Raw genomic sequence first — 20,885 nt, forward strand, 5'->3', positions numbered from 1 at the left:
TTATATCAACAAGGCTCAGATACATGTATTCCTTTATGCACATAAAACCAGTGACAGATTATTACATTTTTTGTATTTTCAATAAATTTTCTTCATGCTTAGTAACTGATGTGACATGTACACAATGTACAATGAAAGATAACAAGTGACGTAAAATCAATCAGAGCGTCACTAAATAATTTATCCAATAAAAATGTAAGAAAGATTAACCATTGAATAGCAAGGATACTGACGGTATGGTGCACAAGAAAATATTCACAGGGAGTAAGCAAATATTCCCAGAGTGCAAGTTCCAGTGGACAACAGTGCGAGGGAAAAATGTATACTTACAGAAATCTGAGCTTGTCTGGATTTTTGTATTGGCAATAGAGTGAGATAGAGGACAGGTTAGTCTCAATTTTTCGACTGCAAGACAGACCGATTTCACAGGGGGACATTTACCGTACATCTGCCACTACCTCTCAAGTAGTTAGGATCAAACTGATGCATTTTAAACTTCATGTTTTACAGTTTTACATACAAATCAAGCAAATGGGGTTTAAAAATAAACCGAACGATACACACACAGCTTTACATGACAGAGATAGAAATTTAATGGTGTAACTGTAAGCTAGCTGAAAACACGCTGACATACATGGCATTTAACAGTGTTTTGCCTATAAAACAGAGGTTTTCTCATTAGTTAAGACATATAATTATTTTATTTGGAATGAGCGTTCCTGACAATGTAATTTTTAGTGTGAAATATTGGGTAAATATGTATTTGAAGCCTCCAAAGTTAGCAATGCGATTTGCGTTGCTGGTTATAGACACACAGAAGGAAAACTTTCCACACTGTTTTGAATGGTAAATAGGTTGTGTGCGGAGGGCATTATAGTCTCTATATATCAATGAGCCATTTGCGCACAATTAGTTGGGCTAGATGACAAGTCTGACCTTTTATTTAGGACATTAGATAGGGTTGAGCTGGGATTGCAACATTGTAAAATTGCCTAACAAGGTGTAGTGAGTACGAGTGACAGACGCTGTTATATTTATAACATGAAGGAAAACTGGCTTTATGTCCTTGCATTTAAAAATTCGTTAATTTTGACAAAGTCCTGTTCCTGACAGATGGGACCGTCGCGAAATCTGGTTGGTTTCGATAAACTTTCGTAAATAAACATCTTTTGCATCAACTGCTCTGGACTTTAAATACTTAAACATTGTAAATTTGGAGAAACTTTGTTCATTTATGCTTGTTATATTACAAAAACAAAACTTACCTGTCTGTTATGGCAAAATAATTAGCGATCTCACCGGGGACTGTGTCACTACTGATACTTGCATGCGATGATCTTATTGGTTAAAAATAATTGTTAGTCATTCAGGTGTGACATCGGTGTAAAGGTAAATAAATGCTCTGTTAGTACATCCTATATTCAAAGATTTGTATGACGAATATTCTCTGTGCAAATTCGTCATAACCACTAAATCAGCTTAATTAATTTAGATATCTACTGGACCATCATTGAATATGTTGCATGTGCAAACATCGTGACATAATTTAGATAATCTGTAGATCTAGATATCTACAGGGTATCAACTCAACTCGTCCCCTAGTCAACTCGTACCCCAGTCAGCTCGTCCCCGTTTTGGTCATTTCGTCCCTCTCATGATAAAATTTGGACAACTCGTCCCCCTTTTGGTAATTTTGTCCCCCTTAATATTTTAGGCATTTTTGCTTTTTTTATGATATTTTTGACTTTAAAAACTGGTATTTAAAATCATTGTGAGTTTTGAAGGAGTTATATTGGAAATGGTTAACTTTAAATAATTAGGTTTGATAAAATAATAAAAGAAATATACTGAAAATATAAGACAATTAACTGAAATAAAATAAATACAATGCCCTTTGTAATAAAAATATAATATAATAGAAAATCTAATGAACTTTTTAAAATTAAAGTAAGAAAATCCTTGCGTGTATCAGTGCTATATACTGGGCACGTTAAAGAACCAGGCTGTCTATTCGAAACGAGCTAGGCTAAGTTAGCCGGACAAGCCTGTATCTGATTTCTGATCTCTCTGTCGTGGTGGCTTTTCTCACTCTGTCCCTCTGGTCAGATCGCTCTGTGACTGTACTAGTAGAGGATGAATTTGCGCCCTGTGTGGCTGCATTTGAACTATGTAAAGCGCCTGTGAACGTGAAATTGATCATGAAAAGGGTGCTATATATATAAATCTGGTATAATTATAATAATAAAAGAGAGAGCAATAAATCCTTATCCCTGGTCATAATAAAAGAAAGTTTTAATTAGAAATACAATAAGAAATAAATAAACAACTAATATCTGTCACATATTTATTACTACAGATTACCAGCATGCTTTATATTCATTTTTTTGGTCATTAAAATAAAAAATCATCAAAAGTAGGGAGACGTGGGGTTTCTAAAAGAAAAGTAGAATGAGCCTATACCTACATACGAAAGGTGTTAAAGGTAATTAATCACATTAAAAGGCGTTGATTGGAAAGTGTTAATTGTATTTAATTGCATGAGAAGTTGTTGATTGACTGAATGAAATGTGTCAAAATTTTCCCCTAGTAGAATTAAATGTACGTGTAAATAGTTGATTGGAGTGAGGAAATTATGCTTTTCAATTTACTTCTGTTAAGCAAACCGCCAAATGATAGTTTTTTGCGAAAACATGTATATATGTTTATGCCAATAAATATTTTGACCTTACTTGTTATAAAAAAAGTTTAATAAAAAGTTTAATCTTATTCAAGACATTTAAACAGCAATCATGTTGTCCAACATAGCAGACTTACAAAAACAATTTAAAGAAAAGAAAACAGAAAAAAACAACAACAAAAAACCCTCAAAATACAGAAAATCCTCCTTGTTAACTCAATCATTTTTAAAGCAAAAATTTCTTAAAACAAACAAAAACTTATGTATATTTTTAGTATTAAATATACTTATTTGAAAGAAAAAGAAAAAGCGACTTAATTTATCATACTTTGATTTTTTTTTTCTCAAAAATACATTTTAAAAAGGGGGCTGAAAAAGGGGGATGAAATGACCAATTTGAAATTGCTGAGGGGGACGAAGTGACCAAATCAGGGACGAGTTGACTGGGGGACGAGTTGACTAGGGGACGAGTTTACTGTAATTCATCTACAGTAGGCCAACTGTACTCTTCGACAAGCTTACGGTTGCTGAATGGCTGCATTTTAATTTCTGACATTTGCAGCCACCGCACTGTCACACTATAAGACAAACTATATGCAAAAGAAAGTAGGGGGCCCAACATTTATAATAGGTATAGAATCCTGTCTAGTGTCTAGTTGTCCAGTAACCCGAAGCCTAGCCTGCGTTCTAACCGTCCGGATACCTTGAATGTAAACTGTCATTCTTTAAGGGCTACACACGACACAACGCACAACATTGCAACACGACGCATGGCAATGTACAACGACACACAACATTTTTAACATTTTGATGTCTCATTGTCACACTTGGTTTTGGCTAAAAATATTGCAGTAAAAATTGAGTGTTGTTGTTCATTGTCGAGTATCGACTATTGTGTGTCATGTTGAATGTTGTGTCTCATGTTATGTGTCACGTTGAGTTGCCATGTGTCAACCTAAGAATGCAACGCATGACATTCAGCGCAATACACAACAATGAACAATGACACTTGATCGACACTACATTTGCTGAACTTCGCCATATTTTTTAGTAAAATATTAACCGTAAAATAACGAAAAAGCTTATAAAATATTCATTTTGGGTAAATAACTGCAAATAAAAACTTGTTTTGATAGAAAATGACAAAATCTGAAAGTTGTGACAAAAAAAAACAACAACATTCTGTTTGTGCAAGCGTTATACGGTCCCTATAGCAAGTCTACGGACTCACACAGTACAGTTTGTACAGACACAAAATTTACCTAAAACAAAGTATGAAGAGCTGTCCTACTCAGCCCAGCCTCTGCGTCCTTTTGCATCCTTACCTTGGTTTTGATGCACTTGCTCTTTATCTCAGTAATTACTTGATAGATTTGCTTCAAACTTAAAGTAGCTTTTCCTCTTCATCACCCACAGCTTATAAATTTAATGTTCAAAGGTCATAACTCTCACTCTAATATTTCTTGAATTATTCCCCCATTTTACTTAGCATTTGGTGCACTTTCACTCTGTCTCAGTTATTACTGAATGATTTAATTAAAACTTAAAAGAGTTGTTCCACATCATTACCCACATCATACAACACAAGGTCCATAACTCTGGCACCAATTTTTCATGAATTTAAATAATGTCTTGCTATTTACTTAGAATTTAAGGTTAATGTTGATGCATTTTCACTATGTCTTTGTTATTACTGAAAGGATTTGATTCAAACTTAAAATAGTTGTTCTATGTCATAACACACATCATGTGACACAAAGGTCATAACTCTTGCACCAGTAAGTAATGTGATATATGCTCCCTTTTTAGCTTGACAATTCAAAGAATAGTCTAGCTATTCTACTCACTGGCGCCGGGGTCAGCGTCACACCTTGGTTAAAGTTTTGCATGCAAGTACATATGGCTATCATTTAAAGGCATATAGCTTTGAAACTTATTCTTTTTCTAGGTCAATAACCAACCTCTCTGGGTCACGTCCCATAACTCTGACATGTATTTTGAGCAAATTATGCCCCATTTTGGACAGAAAATCCTGGTTAAAGTTTTACATGCAAGTTACTCTCTCCAAAACTAATGCAGATATTGAATTGAAACTTCACTTGTGTCTTCGGGGTTATAAAACTAATTGATAGCATCAAGTCTAATAACTCTGACCTGCATTTTGGCCAAATTATGCCTCCTTTTGGACTTAGAAAATTCTGGTATTAATACCGAGCCTTTGGCTCAGTGAATATAACTTTTTGAGGGTTGATAAATCCTGATATCAACCTATGAAAAAGTCAGTAATTGTTTTATTACATGAGTAAATGTATAGTATAAGGAATAAATTTAGACCAAATCAGGTTGATATTGGCTTTCCAAGCACCTACTTTGATCTGTTTTTATTTTCATACTATTTATAACCCAAGATAAGTTGATATGATATTTACTCATTACTTTTCGAACCGTTTTCAGCCATTCAGAGAAACAATAGAATACAGTCATGTAATGAAAGCTATTGTCCAATATCCTTATCAACATTGGAGTCATTAAACTCACCAGTGGCAGCTCCAGTTTCCTCAGATGTGCCCAGTTTCACTATCCAGCATCGAAACAGTCAAGCATGCTGTCTTCTGTGACAGCTCTTGATTAATGAACAGTTTATAGTTGCAACATGTGTTTTCCAGTCTTGCACTATATTTTCAGGTTTGAAGAGTTGAATCTTAGGGGATATCCCTATAGAAATATAATTCGGTAAAAATGTGCGCTAGACTACATGTGTTGGCATCATACACAAGGACGTTACAAATATTGACTGGTAACTTCAGTAGGTATATATCCAGCCTTAGTTTGAAACATATTTCTACTGAAGAGTTAAATTCAAATGAATTTTTATCAAAGTTTAGGACAGTTAAATTTAAAACTCTTGGACGCAAATCTACATGTTTTTTGGATACAAGACGGCATAGCAGTGACATTAAAGGACATAATTCTGCTAAGACTGGGACTACTATATTCTCATTATCATCTGGACATGGTAAATGTGGAGTGGCAGTGATCAGGCTTTCAGGACCAAGTGCTTTACAGGCATCCACATTGATTGGGCAATTCAAGCATGTTCCAGCACCAAGGGAAGCTAATTTAAGGAAACTGATAGACCCTGAAACTGGTGTTGTCATTGACAAAGGCATTGTCATAGTGTTTCCAGGTATACCTGTCACTGTGTTATATATAATCTTTATTGTCAGCCATTCCTTTGAATTACCTTATCTGTTTTGATAACATTTTCTTTGACAAAATTTAAATCACTGGAAGAAGTCTTGTGTAAGAGGTATTTCAATTATTTTTGTGTCAAAAAATGAATGCAAATGAGGGGGTAAGGCCTTTAGAGCATCAGTAAATTGATTTCTAACATTCAATGTGGGGAATCACGTGACCCAAAATGGTACGGAACACGGAAATCAACATGGCGGAGTTTTAATTTTTTACCAATTTTCAAAGGTTAGTAAAAACTACAGCATCTATTTCCCTCGTTCTATAGCGCAGTCTATGCGCATTTTAATGCTCTTTCCAGCAATGTATGTGTCTTGTCTACGTTCTCTCTAGTTTCTGAGTTACCTTCGAGGTTTTGACCGAACCGATGATAATTTTCTGTAAAAACACAATGGTACGATACACGTAATTACTCTTTGCACACAAAAATCTATGTAATTTGCTGCTTTTCGAACTTGTTTAAATCTGTAACTGTTGGATCTTTATCATAGAGTAACTATGCACAGTGTTTGTTAATGATTTTTCGCGAATTCGTGCGAAAAATCAACAAACTATCGAAATGGTACGCGACACTTGCTATGATAAGCAACACGTACTAACTGTTGGCAGTCTGATACGCAACACGTGCATGTGTCACCAACGGCGATTTAACTTCAAATTTGTGTCATAATTAATTTACTAACTATTTCAAACGTGGTTTTCAGTTTTTAATGTCGTTCGGAAGCACTGCAATCATTATTTATGTTTAAAGAAGTCAGCACGCTAAGACTTTCATGTTTCAAAATTACATAAAATGTTTATTTTATTTCAGAATGGCGCAGTTTTCTAATCTTGTATACTTTTCTTTTACAGACATGGCCAAACCTAAGAAGAAACCGGGTCTGACGCTTGGGAAAAAGAAGTGGATAAAGAAGCAAAACAAGAATGTCAATATTGAAGTAACTTTCCATAGCCGCAATCCGTCAAGAAATCACCAGCGAGAAAACAAACAAAAAGCCTGCTTACGCCATCTAAGTCCCCTCTGTACAACTCATCTACAGCAAATAAAAAAGTATAGTGAATTTGGTCACCTGTCGTTTCCAAAAAAAAAAACAATTTACAGTAACGCCCGATAAAGGTCTTCAAGATCACTTTTTGGACATATAGAGAAAAACAGTGATACCAGAGGCGATGTAGAATACTTCTTAAACACTGAATTACTGTGTGAAGAAATGTGAAGAAATCGCATGTTTTATACTGCAAGCAGAAAGAGACTTCCTGTGAATAGAAAACAGGGAGCTGTGAGTAAATCAAGGAACGCAGTTCAGAAAGGAGCTCTGTGTATAAGGTGGGAGAAGGCTAGGACGATGAAATAAAATGCTACCGATGAAGAGGATGGGACTGGACTGAGAAGTGCTTATGAACGAGAAAAGAAATAGTTACGATATCAGTACCGAAAATAAAAGGAAGATGATATAAATACAATTGGAGAAAAGAAAAATTATTTGAGTACTTAATGTGAAAGGGAATGTGATATAAATATACGCTAAATGAGAACAAATACGGGAAGTGAAATAGATACTGAGTGAAGAAAGAACCGATGTTTTAATAGTAAATGGTAGGGAAAATTTGATTTATTCAGTAAACAATGCGAAAACAGTGTGATTAAAATCATGGGGCTAAATTTTATGCAAAAGGGCATTATGTGATATAAATTGACATACTAAATGGGAATAGAAAGACTCAATGACATTGAGAAAAAGAAATTTTAAGAAGTTTTAATTTATTGTTGGAAGCTTGCTGTATAGATTCTGTATAGATAATGAAAATGAGCTTTGATAGCTTTTTTGTCAATTGAAAAAATGATATGTTCTTTTTTTTTTTTTGGCACATGTTTTTGTGACAAAATTTTGTTTAATTATGTTTTTAATTGCAATAAAGAAGTAACCGAACTATTATTCAAGTTTCTAATCACTATGAAATTGAAAAGATAGAGGGTTTATGTTATAGCCCCACTAATACCAGCCTCTTTATATGAGAAAACTAGGTAGGATCTTGTGTTGGTTCTTCCAAAGCCTCTTTCCGCTCGTAAGTATCTGGAATACTGTTTCAGTGGACAATATAGCCACCAAAACAACGTCAGTTTAAATTTTTATAATTATTTATTAATTGTTCATCCTTTGTACGTAAATATAAAATACTTATTTAACTTGAACTCCTGGTTAAATCACACTTTACTCACACATAAAAAAATACTTGAGCAAATTGCAAGTATATATATATATATATATATATATATATATATATATATATACGGATATACAAAACTGAAACTAGAAACAATGTCAAAATGGTGATACCATCACATAAAAACATAAAAATGCCAACTTTAAACATAGTAACACAAAATCCTTAAAATCGCGAGAAGAGTATTATAAAACAATTACAGATATACAAAGACGATTTATTCGCTCCAAAATATCACACAGATACATGGGTTCTGAAAAAAAACATACCCCATTGGCCAGACCCCATTATTAGCTACGCCCATATACAGTATTGTACATTCCGAGAATAAAACAATCGTACATAATATAAAAGCTCACCCATTTCGCAAACATGGTGTGGCGGGTGAACTTTTTAAAACGTGATCCGATGAAGACTATTTATTTTGTATGATTGTTTTATGTCTCGGGATGTACCATAACGTTAAAATATACTGTACAGGGGGTAGGAGATAATGTTGGCCTGGCCAAGGGGGATAGGTTTACCAGACCCCATATACAAAATGTAGTGTAGTATTTTTTTCAATGATACTGCAAAAAAACGTTTTCTGTTAAATGTTTCCATGAAGAAACTATCGGAACTATCGACTAAAAATGCGTCAGAAAGGTATATAGTAACATTTATTTAGAGTTCAATAATTAGTTCAAATTTTAGATGATGTTATTTGTTACTAAATGTTATGAACACTAGCAAATCTGGTACGGCAAAGTTTATCAAAGATGATTAGGGTGATGCCAGCCCTGGATCTGACATTCCCAATACGTTCTCTACCCTATTTTTGTATCCGCCCATAAAACAAATAAACCGTCCTCCAAACATTCTCCAGCCAAGTATCCAAACATCTTAGTTTTGTTCGAGTATCTCATTTGTGTTGTATTAGTGCACCCAAACCAACAAACAACCTCCATCCACAAAAAAAATGCTATATTGTTCACTGGGATTTTTTATCTTTAGCCAATTTTAGAAATTTTATCATTACTTCATCAAGTCCATCTTCCTCTTATAATACCGAGAAAACTTCTGACAATAAATTTTCATTAATTGCTTCATCAGTCACATCAACGGGGGCTACATTGTCTGTATTATGCAGCTCTTCACACTTGCAATCCAATGTTTAAGAAGTGCTCTACATTGTCTTTACATATCAATGTTTTCCTCTACAGGTCCAAAAAGTGATCTTGAAGACTTTAACTTTAATCGAGAATTGTTATTGTATGTTTGTTTTTTTGGAAGCGACAGGTGACCTAAATGCCTTTTGTCTTCAGTTTGCTTGATATAAGTTGTAGAGGAGATTCAGATGGCGTAAGCAGTCTTTTTGTTTGTTTTCTCGCTGGTGATTTCCTGGCAGATTGCAGCAATTGGAAAGATACTTTGATATTGATATTCTTGTTTTGCTTTTTTTATATACTTCTTTTTCCCAAGTGTCAGACTCCGTCTCTTCTTAGGTTTTGCCATGTCTGTAGAAGAAAAGTATACAAGATTAGAAAACTAAACAACTGCGCATTTTTGAAATAAGATTAATAGATTTTATGTAATTTTGAAACATGAAAGTCATAGCGTGCTGACCTCTTTAAACATAAATAAAGATTGCAGTGCTTCTGAACGATCTTAAAAACTGAAAACCACGTTTGAAATAGTTCAATAGATTAATTGTGACGCAAATTTGAAGCTAAATCGCCGTTGGTGACACATGCACGTGTTGCGTATCAGACTGCCAACAGTTAGTACGTGTTGCGTATCATAGCACGTGTCGCGTACCATTTCAATAGTTTGTCTATTTTTTGCAAGAATTCACGAAAAATCATAAAGAAACACTGTGCATGGTTACTATATGATAAAGATCTAACAGTTACAGATTTAAACAAGTTCGAAAAGCAGCAAATTACATAGATTTTTGTGTGCAAAGAGTAATTACGTGTATCGTACCATTGTGTTTTTACAGAAAATTATCATCGGTTCTGTCAAAACCTCGAAGGTAACTCAGAAACTAGAAGAAACGTAGACAAGACACATACATTGCTGGAAAGAGCATTAAAATGCGCATAGACTGCGCTATAATAAGAGTAAAATAGATGCTGTAGTTTTTACTTACCTTTGAAAATTGATAAAAAAAGTCAAAAATCCGCCATGTTGATTTCCGTGTTCCGTACCATTTTGGGTCACGTGATTCCCCATACTGACATTACTGGCCATGTTTAAAGCATAAAAAGTGCAGTTTTGCAACTTATTGTTAAAAAGTTGAAAAAAATATTCTCCAAGGCCATAAAACATTTAGGGTCGGGCCAAAAATTTAGGGTAGGTCGGAATACTGGAAACAGTTTTGCTTTTTTACGCCTAAATTATTTTTTAGGAGTGAAATCTTGTGGTTTTGGCCAAACAAGCTATTTAGTAGCAATATTGCAATATGTGTATTTCAAACTGAAAATTAAGTGAATGGGTCTGTGAATTTTACTTGTTTGTTGGGGTTTAACTTCGGGTGTGGGAATTTAGCCAGAGCAACCAGTACAGCCAGAGTAGCCAGAAACCAACCCTAATACTAACCCTAACCCTGGCTACTCTGGCTGCTCTGTTTAAGTTCATGCCCATTTTAACTTCATGGTTTGACTCCAAAATTTAATCCATGAAAATATATACCCCATGAATATTGATGATGTTACCTTAAATAATATCTTTCATAATCATTAGATTAGTTTGTCTTATTGTATTTTGTTTACTATTTTGGCTGTTAGAATTTCATTGTAACATCCACTCGATGACACTTTGTATTAAATTTTTATTTGATTATATCAAGGCCTCATGAAGAATTTGTATTTATATGTGTAAATTTTGTTTGAAACACTTGGCTCATTTCAGGGCCTCATAGTTTTACTGGTGAAGATTGTGTTGAATTTCAAGTACATGGAGGTCCTGCTGTGGTGTCAGCTGTACTTACAGCCTTGCATAAAATACCTGGCTGCCGGCAAGCAGAACCTGGTGAATTCACCAAAAGGTGCAGATTTACTTATTCTGTATTTACCCAGTATTACATATATTTTCATTCTCTCTTTACTTAAAGGTACACGCTAGAATTCGGGGTGAAATTTTTCTCAGTTATAGAATTTCTTCAAACATTGGATATTGAAGGACAGTTATCTCATATACAGGGAATTCTAGCATACACATTTAAGATAAAAATGGGGTAAGGCAGTGATATAAACTAGCTGTTTTTATTTAGGGGCCCAGACTGTCAAAAATAAATGTTTAATATTAGGTATATGGGCATTTTCTCCAATAATTTAGGAGCCCAGCCCAAAATCTAGGGGCCATCGGTTACTGGGCCCCTGCTAATTTTTATCCCTGCAAGATATAAAATTTCCAGTTTTGTGTTAATTTTTGACTACATCATTTGTTTATTCATGTATATGTGTATGTAATAACAAGATTATTAGCTAGCCAAGTACAGCTGGCCCATTTAACAACCAACTCATTACAAAACATGTTAACATATTTTCACAGAGCTTTTATGAATGGAAAGATGGACCTGACAGAGGTCGAGGGTTTAGGAGATCTTATACATGCTGAAACTGAGGCTCAGCGAAGACAGGCACTCCGACAGATGGAGGGGGACCTCAGTAAACTTTATAGCAAGTGGAGGACTGCATTTATAAAGGTACCGTTTTCTTCATTATCCAATCTTTCAGCTCACTTTAGCACTAATTGCTCTTGGGGAGTTTTTAGGAATGTTGCATGGTCGCCTCTGTCTGTTCATCCAAAATTTTGTTAAAAAACATCTCCTTCTGAAACATCTAGCCAGTTTCAAGCAAAGTTCACAGGAATACCCTTTCAGATTCCTTCAGATGTAGGTAATTGTTGTAGAATTCTGTTCACCAGAGCTAGTTTTCTTTGTGTGGCTATCAGTGCCATTTTTAAAAACCAAAGATAAAAACAAGAATCCAGCATGAAAAGTTTTGATTTGCCGACGGTTAGTATGGATACATCACCTTAAACAGAGATTAAACGTTAGTTCTTTCTAAACAAGAATTTTTGATCTTGCAAATTGAACTAATGTATTACAGTACTTAATTACAGTGTGCCGCAGACCTTGAAGCATTTATTGACTTCAGTGAGGACCAGAATATAGACGACCATGTTCTACAGCAAGGTAAGTTTTGGAACAAAAGCAGAAATCAGAAAACATCTTATTAAATCATTATTATTTGTTAGGGACTAATTTTCCTGTATTTCCCACAGAAATAACCCCGCACAAAAGATAATTTCTGTTCTTCTTATTTCTTAAAATGTAATTTCTGTTCTTTTTGTTCCTTAAAATGTAGAATCCATAAATTTATATCCACTCACAATGACTATTTTGGTCAAAGCCACAAACTTTTACGCCCACATAATTAATTTCTTTATCAGAGTATCAAGTATATAAATAGTAACACCATAGTGAGTACGGCATTGTTTATAGTCGGACCCCTAGATGTATTGTTGATTTTGAGCAGATGGAGGAGAGGGTCAAGAAATTATCATGTATAAAAGTTAAACAAGCGATTAATTAGAGGTTCTCAATGGGGTTCAAACCTCCAACCTCTGTACAGGAACAGTTTATGACTAAAGAAAAACAGTATTAAAACTTTGTACATTTATTTCTTTTTACCTTGATGTAGTAAAAGACAGGATACATTTGCTACAAGATGAAATAGAGAATCACCTCAATGACAAGAGACAAGGCGAGAGGTTGAGACAGGGTGTTCATGTTGTCATTATCGGAGAACCTAATGTTGGCAAGAGCAGTTTACTCAATGCTATATGTGAGTATTAAATTTTATACAATGTATTCATTTTTTAGCACAATATTCAAAGAATAGGCAGAGGTATTGCATTTATCTATTTGTCAGTGTCTGCATCCTGATTATTGGAAATGGATTGAAATTTCACACACTTATTCACTGTGATGAACTGATTTGCATTGGGCAGGTCCCTTAACTCTGCCTATTTAGCTTAACTATTCAAAGAAAAGGTAGAGCTATTGGACTCACCCGTGCATTTGTGTCCACATCGGCATTCCGAATTGGTTAAGTTTTTTGTGTGTAGGCTGGTATCTCAGGAAACACTTGTGGCAATGGATTGAAACTTCACACACTTATTCACAGTGATAAACTGACTTACACTGCAAAGGTTACACAACTAGATCTTGCGTTTAAAAAAAACTATGCCCCTTTTTATAAATTTTTGGTTAAATGGATTGAAAAAGTGGAAAACCACAGGTTGCCTAACAAAGGAATATGAAATAGATCTAGTCTTTTGGATGGAAGTATTGATTTTATATTTAAAATTGATATGTTATGTGTGTAACATTAAGTAGAGTGAACATCCACTTCTTGGTGATGGGGATGGCAATTATGTACTTATTGTAGGGAGTTTGTTGAATTTTGTACAGAAATATAGTTTATCAATCATTAGATTAATTTCGTTGGACAGTTCTGCACACAGTGTAATTGTCGTTTGTGACGCGTTATTGCTCACTTGTGTTACTGCCCATTGTGGGGAAACTGGGTATTGATCTGGCGGCGACAGCAGAACGAACAGCTATCAGAGAGACGTTTTTTATTCTATTTCAACAAATCTTGGACAATTCTGTTCTCTCAGTCGAGAAATAAAATGAGCTTAAGTTATGTTAGGCAGGAGATTAGACTATCAGCTTGTTTTTCTAATTGTTTATAGGTCAGAGACCTGCTGCCATAGTAACTGATGTGGCAGGTACCACTAGAGATGTGATAGAAACTCATGTAAATATTGGAGGCTATCCTGTGTTACTGAGTGACACTGCAGGACTTAGGGAAACGCAAGATGTTGTGGAGAAAGAGGGAGTAAGCAGGGCTGTGAAAAGGTTGAAACATGTTTTTATTTTGTTACTATAAAGTTTCTGATTATATTATATTGTTTCCCGTTAGAGTGATGTTTTCTTTTGGAGAATGGTACATCAGAAAGTTGTTTGTCTGTTTTTATTTGATGTTTCTTTAAAAAGTTTGTTTTATTAAAAGGTCATCCATTTTGAAAAGTTCAGCCATTGTGACATAGGAGAGTCCTTCGTCTTATACACCTTAATTTCCTTAATCTATCCACTAATTCCAGGCATTAGACAGGTAGGCAATTGATGACCATGCTTTTACAAGCTGACGTATCTCAGTGGATGCCTTAACCTCTGGCCCATGGTGTTTCGGTTGTATTTTCTACATAGAGCTACATAGAACAATTCTCTTCCTTGACTGTAGAACCATTTGTTAGCTCATATGAACTTTTGTCAGTTTGGGTTTCCAGTATTGGTTCAATAGAAGTATACTGGGATATGATCAGGCCAAGTTCATTTGTAGTTACACTACACCAGTATTTGGCAGAATAATGATCCTTTCGTGACTGCTCAATGTCCGTTGTCATTCGTCCGTCGTGTGACGTGTGTCCGTCAACATTTTCTAAAAAATCTTCTTCTTGAAAACCACTTGGCAGAATTACACCAAACTTAACAGGAATGATCCTTGGGTGGCCCCCAAAATTATTCAAAGAATTAAATTCCATGAAGAACTCGGGTTGCCATGGCAACCAAAAGGAAAAACTTTAAAAATCTTCTTGTCCAAAACTGCAAGGCTTAGGACCTTGATATTTGGCATGTGACATTATTTAATGGTCCTCTATGAAGATTGTTCAAATTGTGCCCCTGGGGTTAAAAGAGGCCCCACCCCGGGGGTCCCAAGTTTACATAGACTTGTATGGGAAAAAACTTTGAAAATCTTCTTGTCTGAAACCGCAAGACCTAAGCCTTTGATATTTGGTATGAAGCATTGCCTTTTGGTTGTCTACAAAGGTTGTTCAAATTATGCCCCTGGGGTGAAAAGAGGCCCTGCCTCGGGGGTCTCAAGTTTTAGATTGACTTATGTAGGAAAAAACATTTAAAATCTTCTTGCTTGAAAATGCAAGGCTTAGGCTTTTGATATTTGGTATGTTTCATTGCCTTGTGGTACTCTATTAAAATTGTTCAAATTATGCCCCTGGGCTGAAAAGAGGCCCTGCCCTGGGGGTCCCAAATTTAACATAGACTTGTATAGAGGGGGGGGGGAAATCTTCTTTTCGGAAAGTTTAAGTCCTAGGCCTTTGATATTTGGTGTGTAGCATTGCCTAGTGGATCTCTAACAAGATTATTTGAATTATGCCCCCGAGATGAAAAGAGGTCACTTATTTAAGTTATATGGGAATAAATACTTAAAAAATTATCAAAAAATGATCATATTTCCTAGACTGTTTAATTATAATTACCCGATGACCCCAAGTGATTAGGAGCCACTTGACTGTGACCTCGACCTACTGACCTACTTTCTTGTTTTTAGCTCACCTGTCACAGAGTGACAAGATGAGCCTTTGTGATCGCACTTCATCCGTCGTCTGTCTTCCGTTGTCCGTCCGTAAACTTTTACTTTAAACGACATCTTTTCATAAACTGCTTGGCCAATTTCATCCAAACTTCACAAGAATGTTCCTTGGGTGAAGCTCTACAAAAATTGTTCAAAAATTGAATTCCATGCAGAACTGTGGTTACCATGGCAACCGAAAGCAAAAACTTTAAAAATCTTCTTGTCCAAAACCACAGGGCCTAGGGCTTTGATATATGGTGTGTAGCATCATCTAGTGGTCCTCTACCAAAATTGTTCAAATTATTCCCCTAGGGTCAAACATGGCCCCACCCCGGGGGTCACATGGTTTATATAGACTTATATAGGGAAAACTTTGAAAATCTTCTTGTACAAAACCACATGGCCTAGGGCTTTGATATTTGGTATGTAGCATCATCTAGTGGTCCTCTACCAAGATTGGTCAAATTATCCCCCTAGGGTCAAATATGGCCTCCCCTCAGGGGTCACATGGTTTATATAGACTTATATAGAGAAAACTTCGAAAATCTTCTTGTACAAAACCACATGGCCTAGGGCTCTGATATTGGGTATGTAGCATCATCTAGTGGTCCTCTACCAAGATTGTTCAAAGTATCCCCCTAGGGTCAAATATGGCCCCGCCCCGGGGGTCCCAAGTTTTACATAGACTTATATAGGAAAAAAAGTTTAAAAATCTTTTTTGTCTGAAACCACAACACTTAGACCTTTGATATTTGGTTTGTAGCATTGTCTTATGGTCCTCAACCAAAATTTTTCAAATTGTACCCCTTGGATAAAAAGAGGCCCTGCCCTGGGGGTCCCAAGTTTTATATAGACTTATATAGGGAAAAAAAATCTTCTTGTCTGAAACCATATGACCTAGGCTTTTGATATTTGGTGTGATGCATTGTCTAGTAGTCCTCTACAAAAAATTTTCAAATTATGCCCCTGGGGTTAAAAGAGGCCCTGCACTGGGGTCAATTAGTTATTATGTGAATTATATAGGAAAAATACTTAAAAAATCATCTGATCCTATTTCCAAGACTGTTTAATATAATTACCTGATGACCCCAAGTAATATGATGTCACTTGACTGTGACCTTGACCTACTGACCTACTTTCTTGTTTTTTAAGATACAGCCTTGAAATTTTGATGACACACAGTTTTGCACACAAATCGTAAAACTGAATTTCATTGACCATTAATGTGACCTACTGACTTTCTTAATACTTTATCATCAGTTTCACATTTAAAACATGTAGCTCATATTACTCAGGTAAGCGATCCAGGGTCATCAGGACCCTCTTGTTTAGGATACAGCCTTGAAATTAGGATGACATGTACAGTTTTGCACACCAATCTTAAAACTGACTTTCAGTGACCAAGAATTTGGCCTACTGACCTTCTTTCTAATACCTTAGCGTGAGTTTACCATTTGAAATATGTGGCTCATATTACTCAGGTGAGCGATTCAGGGTCATCATGTCCCTCTTGTCTGACTTAAAACTTTTGCAAGGATTTAATTCATTTTTGGTACACAGGCATATGATTATTAATTTTTGTTACAGTCAACCAAGTTATGGTGGAATTATGGTCCTTTTCAACTTAAAATTTGTAAAACATGTCTTTGTTTCATACAGGAGTGCAGTTCTACTTGGATTTTATTTAATCTGCCGAAAGGTTGACAGCTCTATTAATTTGAACATTGTTATCCGCAAGTAACTGCCAACTTTCCCACATGAATCAGAGGTGGAGGACTAACGATTTCAGACACAATGTCGTTTATCAAATAGTCACAGAGAACATATAATATTTGTTGTGTTTTTTTATATATGGAATATCTCTTACCAAGAAAGGAGAAAGTTTTTAAATTTGGGGCCTCCTTGGCCAGGTGGTTAACGTCACTGACTTTGAATCACATGCCTCTCACTGATGTTTGTATGAGCTTCACTCACTTATTCATGTGAGGAAGTCATTCAGCTGGCTTATTGAAGGCGGATGGTTCTACCCAGGTGCCCTCCCTTGATGAAATAATGCAAGGAAAGGTACATGGGGTCCTCCATCATGCCATCATGAAAGCTGGAAAAGGCCGCCAGATGACCAATAATTGTTCTAGTGCATGTTAAACCCAACAAAAAAGTTTTTAAACTGTAACAATTGTCTGTCATCGAGATGAAATATGATAAATGAATTAATATTATGCATTTTGCAACAATCTTTAATCTTAGTGATGGAAACAGATGTGCATAAATATTTTGATTTTACAAAGACACACATAACATAAAGTTCTATTTCATTTAATAATTTGCAGAATGTTGTTATACAATTCTTACTAAGTGATATTATTTAAATAAAGAAAATACCATAAAAAGAAAGCACAACTACAATTAATATTAAATTGCTCAGATACAATGAATTTACATCCTGTTTTCCACCTTTCACAAAATCATCCAAAAATAGTTAAAAGTGACCATGCTAGTTTTACTGGGCATGTATATCAGTATTTTGAACACATTAGTGAGAAAAAAGTCAATTTGTGAAAACAATAATTGTTATCTGGTGTTTGCACTCAGATGACACTATCTTTCAAAACATTGTTCCTGCCTGGTGATTTACCATGGCAGATAGAAGTCTACATATATGGAACTTTGCAGCATTGTTTCTTCCCCTTAGATGTATGGATAATAGATAACAGCCTAAAGCGTCAGTTGGTCGGTCCTCTCGTTCCATACACTGTCCAAGAAGATTTAGGGCTGTTTCCCTGTGACCAAGATTTGGTTCCTGTTCAGTGGTCCTGATAAGGTTGGAAAGTGCTCTTTCCTTGTCATCTTGTCTCCCAAGATAGCTGTAAGTCCTGTATTGTAGAAAGTACAGGTAAGGGAGAGAATCAACAACTGCCCAGTCCATCCAGTAGTTAATTGGTTCTCTTAAAGCAAGGTCCTCCTCTGTAGATCTGAATAATTCATACTGTAGTTCATTTGGAATGCAGTTACTTTCACACCGCAGAAAACTGACACAGGATGCTGTAGCAAACTGTAGAGCTTCTTCATTGTGATTGTCTGATATTTCATTGAATCCCCTCATAGCTTGACGGACATAATCACGACAGCCAGAAACAGGCTCAACAATGGTTTGATCATACCTTCCTTCAATATCAGTGAGCACAATTACTGTTCTGTAAAAATCCCCTCTACAGTAAAATATTGATGCTAGCTTCAGTTTACTTGATGAAACATCCGTGTTCAGACCCAGTGTAATCCAGCTTAGAGCTTCTGCTGATATACCATTATACTGTTGAATGTTGAGGGAGGCCAGGATAGATCCCAGTGTTGTACAGAACCATGGTGCTTGAAGGCTGCAAGCTGTTCTGTTCAATCCTTGAGATTGATTAAAAATGGTAACAAGTTTGAAAATATACTTCAGTAATATTTGTATAGCTACTTCGTAACTGTTGTTGCTAATATTATGTAGGCCAAAAGTTATGCTATCATTTATCATATGTGCGGTGTGTATTAATAAGCATCCTGAAACAATGCCACTTGTTTTGAATAAGAATAAATTATTCAACTTCAACTGAAGCCTTGCACCAAGAGCATCACACTTGATCCCTAGTAATGCTGTTCCTTCACTGTTTATAATATGCTGCAATATTTCAAGAATGCGAGGTTTAGATTCATGAGCAATATGCCCTGCCATCAAATTGTTCCCAGGTATGATGAAATGTGGACAGTTTTCATTCAGAGTACTGGTGTACAACACAAATAAACAAAATGATAGACAAACAAGTAAATTCTTTTCTCTCCAGAAACTAGACTGTGTATTTGCAATTAGTTTGAACAGAACTGTTTTACACATGAAACTTGAAATGGTACCTTCATAGTGTGGCTTGATGTAAGTTTTTAATACCATTTTCATCAACACATAACATCTGATCTGTGTGATATTGAGATTAAACATTAAACACCTTTCTGCTAGAGATGTTGATATTCTCAATTCAAGCTCCTCATTTTCACTTTGCTTGCTTCCAACTCCAACAACAAAACACCCAGTGTTGCTACAGTACCTCTTTATGTCATCTGAGGGCCACTGACCTGCACCTTGCAGGTTTAACCATGGTCTAGCTTGTAGAGGCCATGTTTTACAGTGGAAAGCAGGAACAAGGTCTACCCCAGCATTCCCATGTTGGCCAAGTTGTGTATATGCTGGACCATTGTCTACATATCCTGTAAGATAATTTGCTGTCAATGATCCTGGCGCTATTGTATTACTTAGTAGTATTCTTCCAGTCCTGTCTTGGAAAAAGTGTTCATTAGGTACATCATTGTATGGAAGAGGAGCGTCGTCTCTCAGACGCTGTAGCAAACAGTAACCAGGTGATACAGTATCATCCTGAATCATTAGTAGATTGTGTACACCAGGTTGCCAGCCACTCCAGTCTTGTACTACGTTAAAGTTATTTTTACAAATAAGACAGTCAGTGTCTGATTCAAGTCCCGGTGTAGTTGTTCCTTCTGACCTACTACCTAAAAAGTACGCTGTATGGTTCTTATCCTGTAGTTGATTTGCACTGTTATTCGTTGATTCTGTCAGCATCCATGTTCTTCTACTCTTCAACACAATTCTCTCATCTACTCCTATATCAGCCAGAACCTCTGACAGTCTCACTGACACAGTTTCTATATAATCTGATGCTTGAAACATTCTGAAAATAACATAACCTAAATACATGTAATTAATTTGTAGGCTGATATTTACATGGAATTCTACAGTTCATTGTTAACATTGATGCTGGAGTCTTTAGTATGAGGAAACAATATGAAAAATATCAAACCTCATTTGATAATGATTTAGACTGATACCTAGACATCTAATCATAAATGTACTAGCACTTTCATTTTTTTTCCAGTTTGTTCATATTATATATAAACTATGCTGCCTGAGAGTAAAATTTAAAATGTCAGACAGATCATGTTTAACACTCAAAATGAATACAACTTGTAGATCTAGATTCTTTTGTTTTGGTAAGAAGTCAACAAAATTGACTACATCTTTTCTCATGTGCTGTCTGATATCAAACAGACCACATTAAAATATTTTAAATAAATTATGCAGCTTTGGTACATGTGAAAGTAAATACCTTAAAGTTTGTTTTGGTTTGAAGTCGGCGAATTGATAAGTAACGTCAACAAATTCCTACAATTGTTTTAACTGCGTTATTATGATCTATGTTTGTAGGTTGCTATTTTGTTTAAATTGTGTAGTTACAGTCTATATTTATAGGTTC

At 35.5% G+C, this 20,885-nt stretch overlaps 3 protein-coding genes across 5 annotated transcripts in view; 1 reads left to right on the forward strand and 2 right to left on the reverse strand.

Annotated features, from left to right (window-relative positions):
* LOC123523110 (ceramide glucosyltransferase-like) overlaps window positions 1-1,418 on the reverse strand; it is a 47,003-nt gene extending 45,585 nt beyond the window's left edge. For both annotated transcript variants that reach the window (XM_053549319.1, XM_053549314.1), the window contains exon 1: window positions 1,266-1,418. The gene's annotated coding sequence lies outside the window, so the exon portion shown is untranslated. The remainder of the gene's footprint in view (window positions 1-1,265) is intronic.
* A 280-nt stretch (window positions 1,419-1,698) lies between these two features.
* LOC123523108 (tRNA modification GTPase GTPBP3, mitochondrial-like) overlaps window positions 1,699-20,885 on the forward strand; it is a 30,759-nt gene continuing 11,572 nt past the window's right edge. Inside the window, exons 1-7 of one of the 2 annotated variants that reach the window (XM_045300740.2) lie at window positions 1,699-2,482; window positions 5,363-5,864; window positions 11,048-11,183; window positions 11,690-11,843; window positions 12,263-12,335; window positions 12,844-12,987; window positions 13,901-14,066. In XM_045300740.2, the coding sequence (XP_045156675.2) occupies window positions 5,417-5,864; window positions 11,048-11,183; window positions 11,690-11,843; window positions 12,263-12,335; window positions 12,844-12,987; window positions 13,901-14,066 (1,121 nt within the window). In that variant the 5' untranslated portion in view covers window positions 1,699-2,482; window positions 5,363-5,416. The other variant, XM_045300742.2, reaches the window with a different exon arrangement.
* LOC123523104 (uncharacterized) lies at window positions 17,945-20,867 on the reverse strand. The gene is made up of 2 exons (XM_045300737.2): window positions 20,739-20,867; window positions 17,945-20,303 (listed from the first exon to the last, which is right to left on the reverse strand). Exon 2 carries the CDS (start codon window positions 20,300-20,302, stop codon window positions 18,188-18,190), a length of 2,115 nt encoding a protein of 704 aa, XP_045156672.2. The 5' UTR covers window position 20,303; window positions 20,739-20,867; the 3' UTR covers window positions 17,945-18,187.

This window comes from Mercenaria mercenaria, chromosome 8 (genome assembly GCF_021730395.1).
Source record: "Mercenaria mercenaria strain notata chromosome 8, MADL_Memer_1, whole genome shotgun sequence".
Taxonomy (NCBI): Eukaryota; Metazoa; Mollusca; class Bivalvia; order Venerida; family Veneridae; genus Mercenaria; species Mercenaria mercenaria.

Excerpts from the sequence above, each read along its gene's own strand:
- LOC123523104 (XM_045300737.2), bottom strand. The coding sequence starts at position 20,302 with ATGTTTCAAGCATCAGATTATATAGAAACTGTGTCAGTGAGACTGTCA.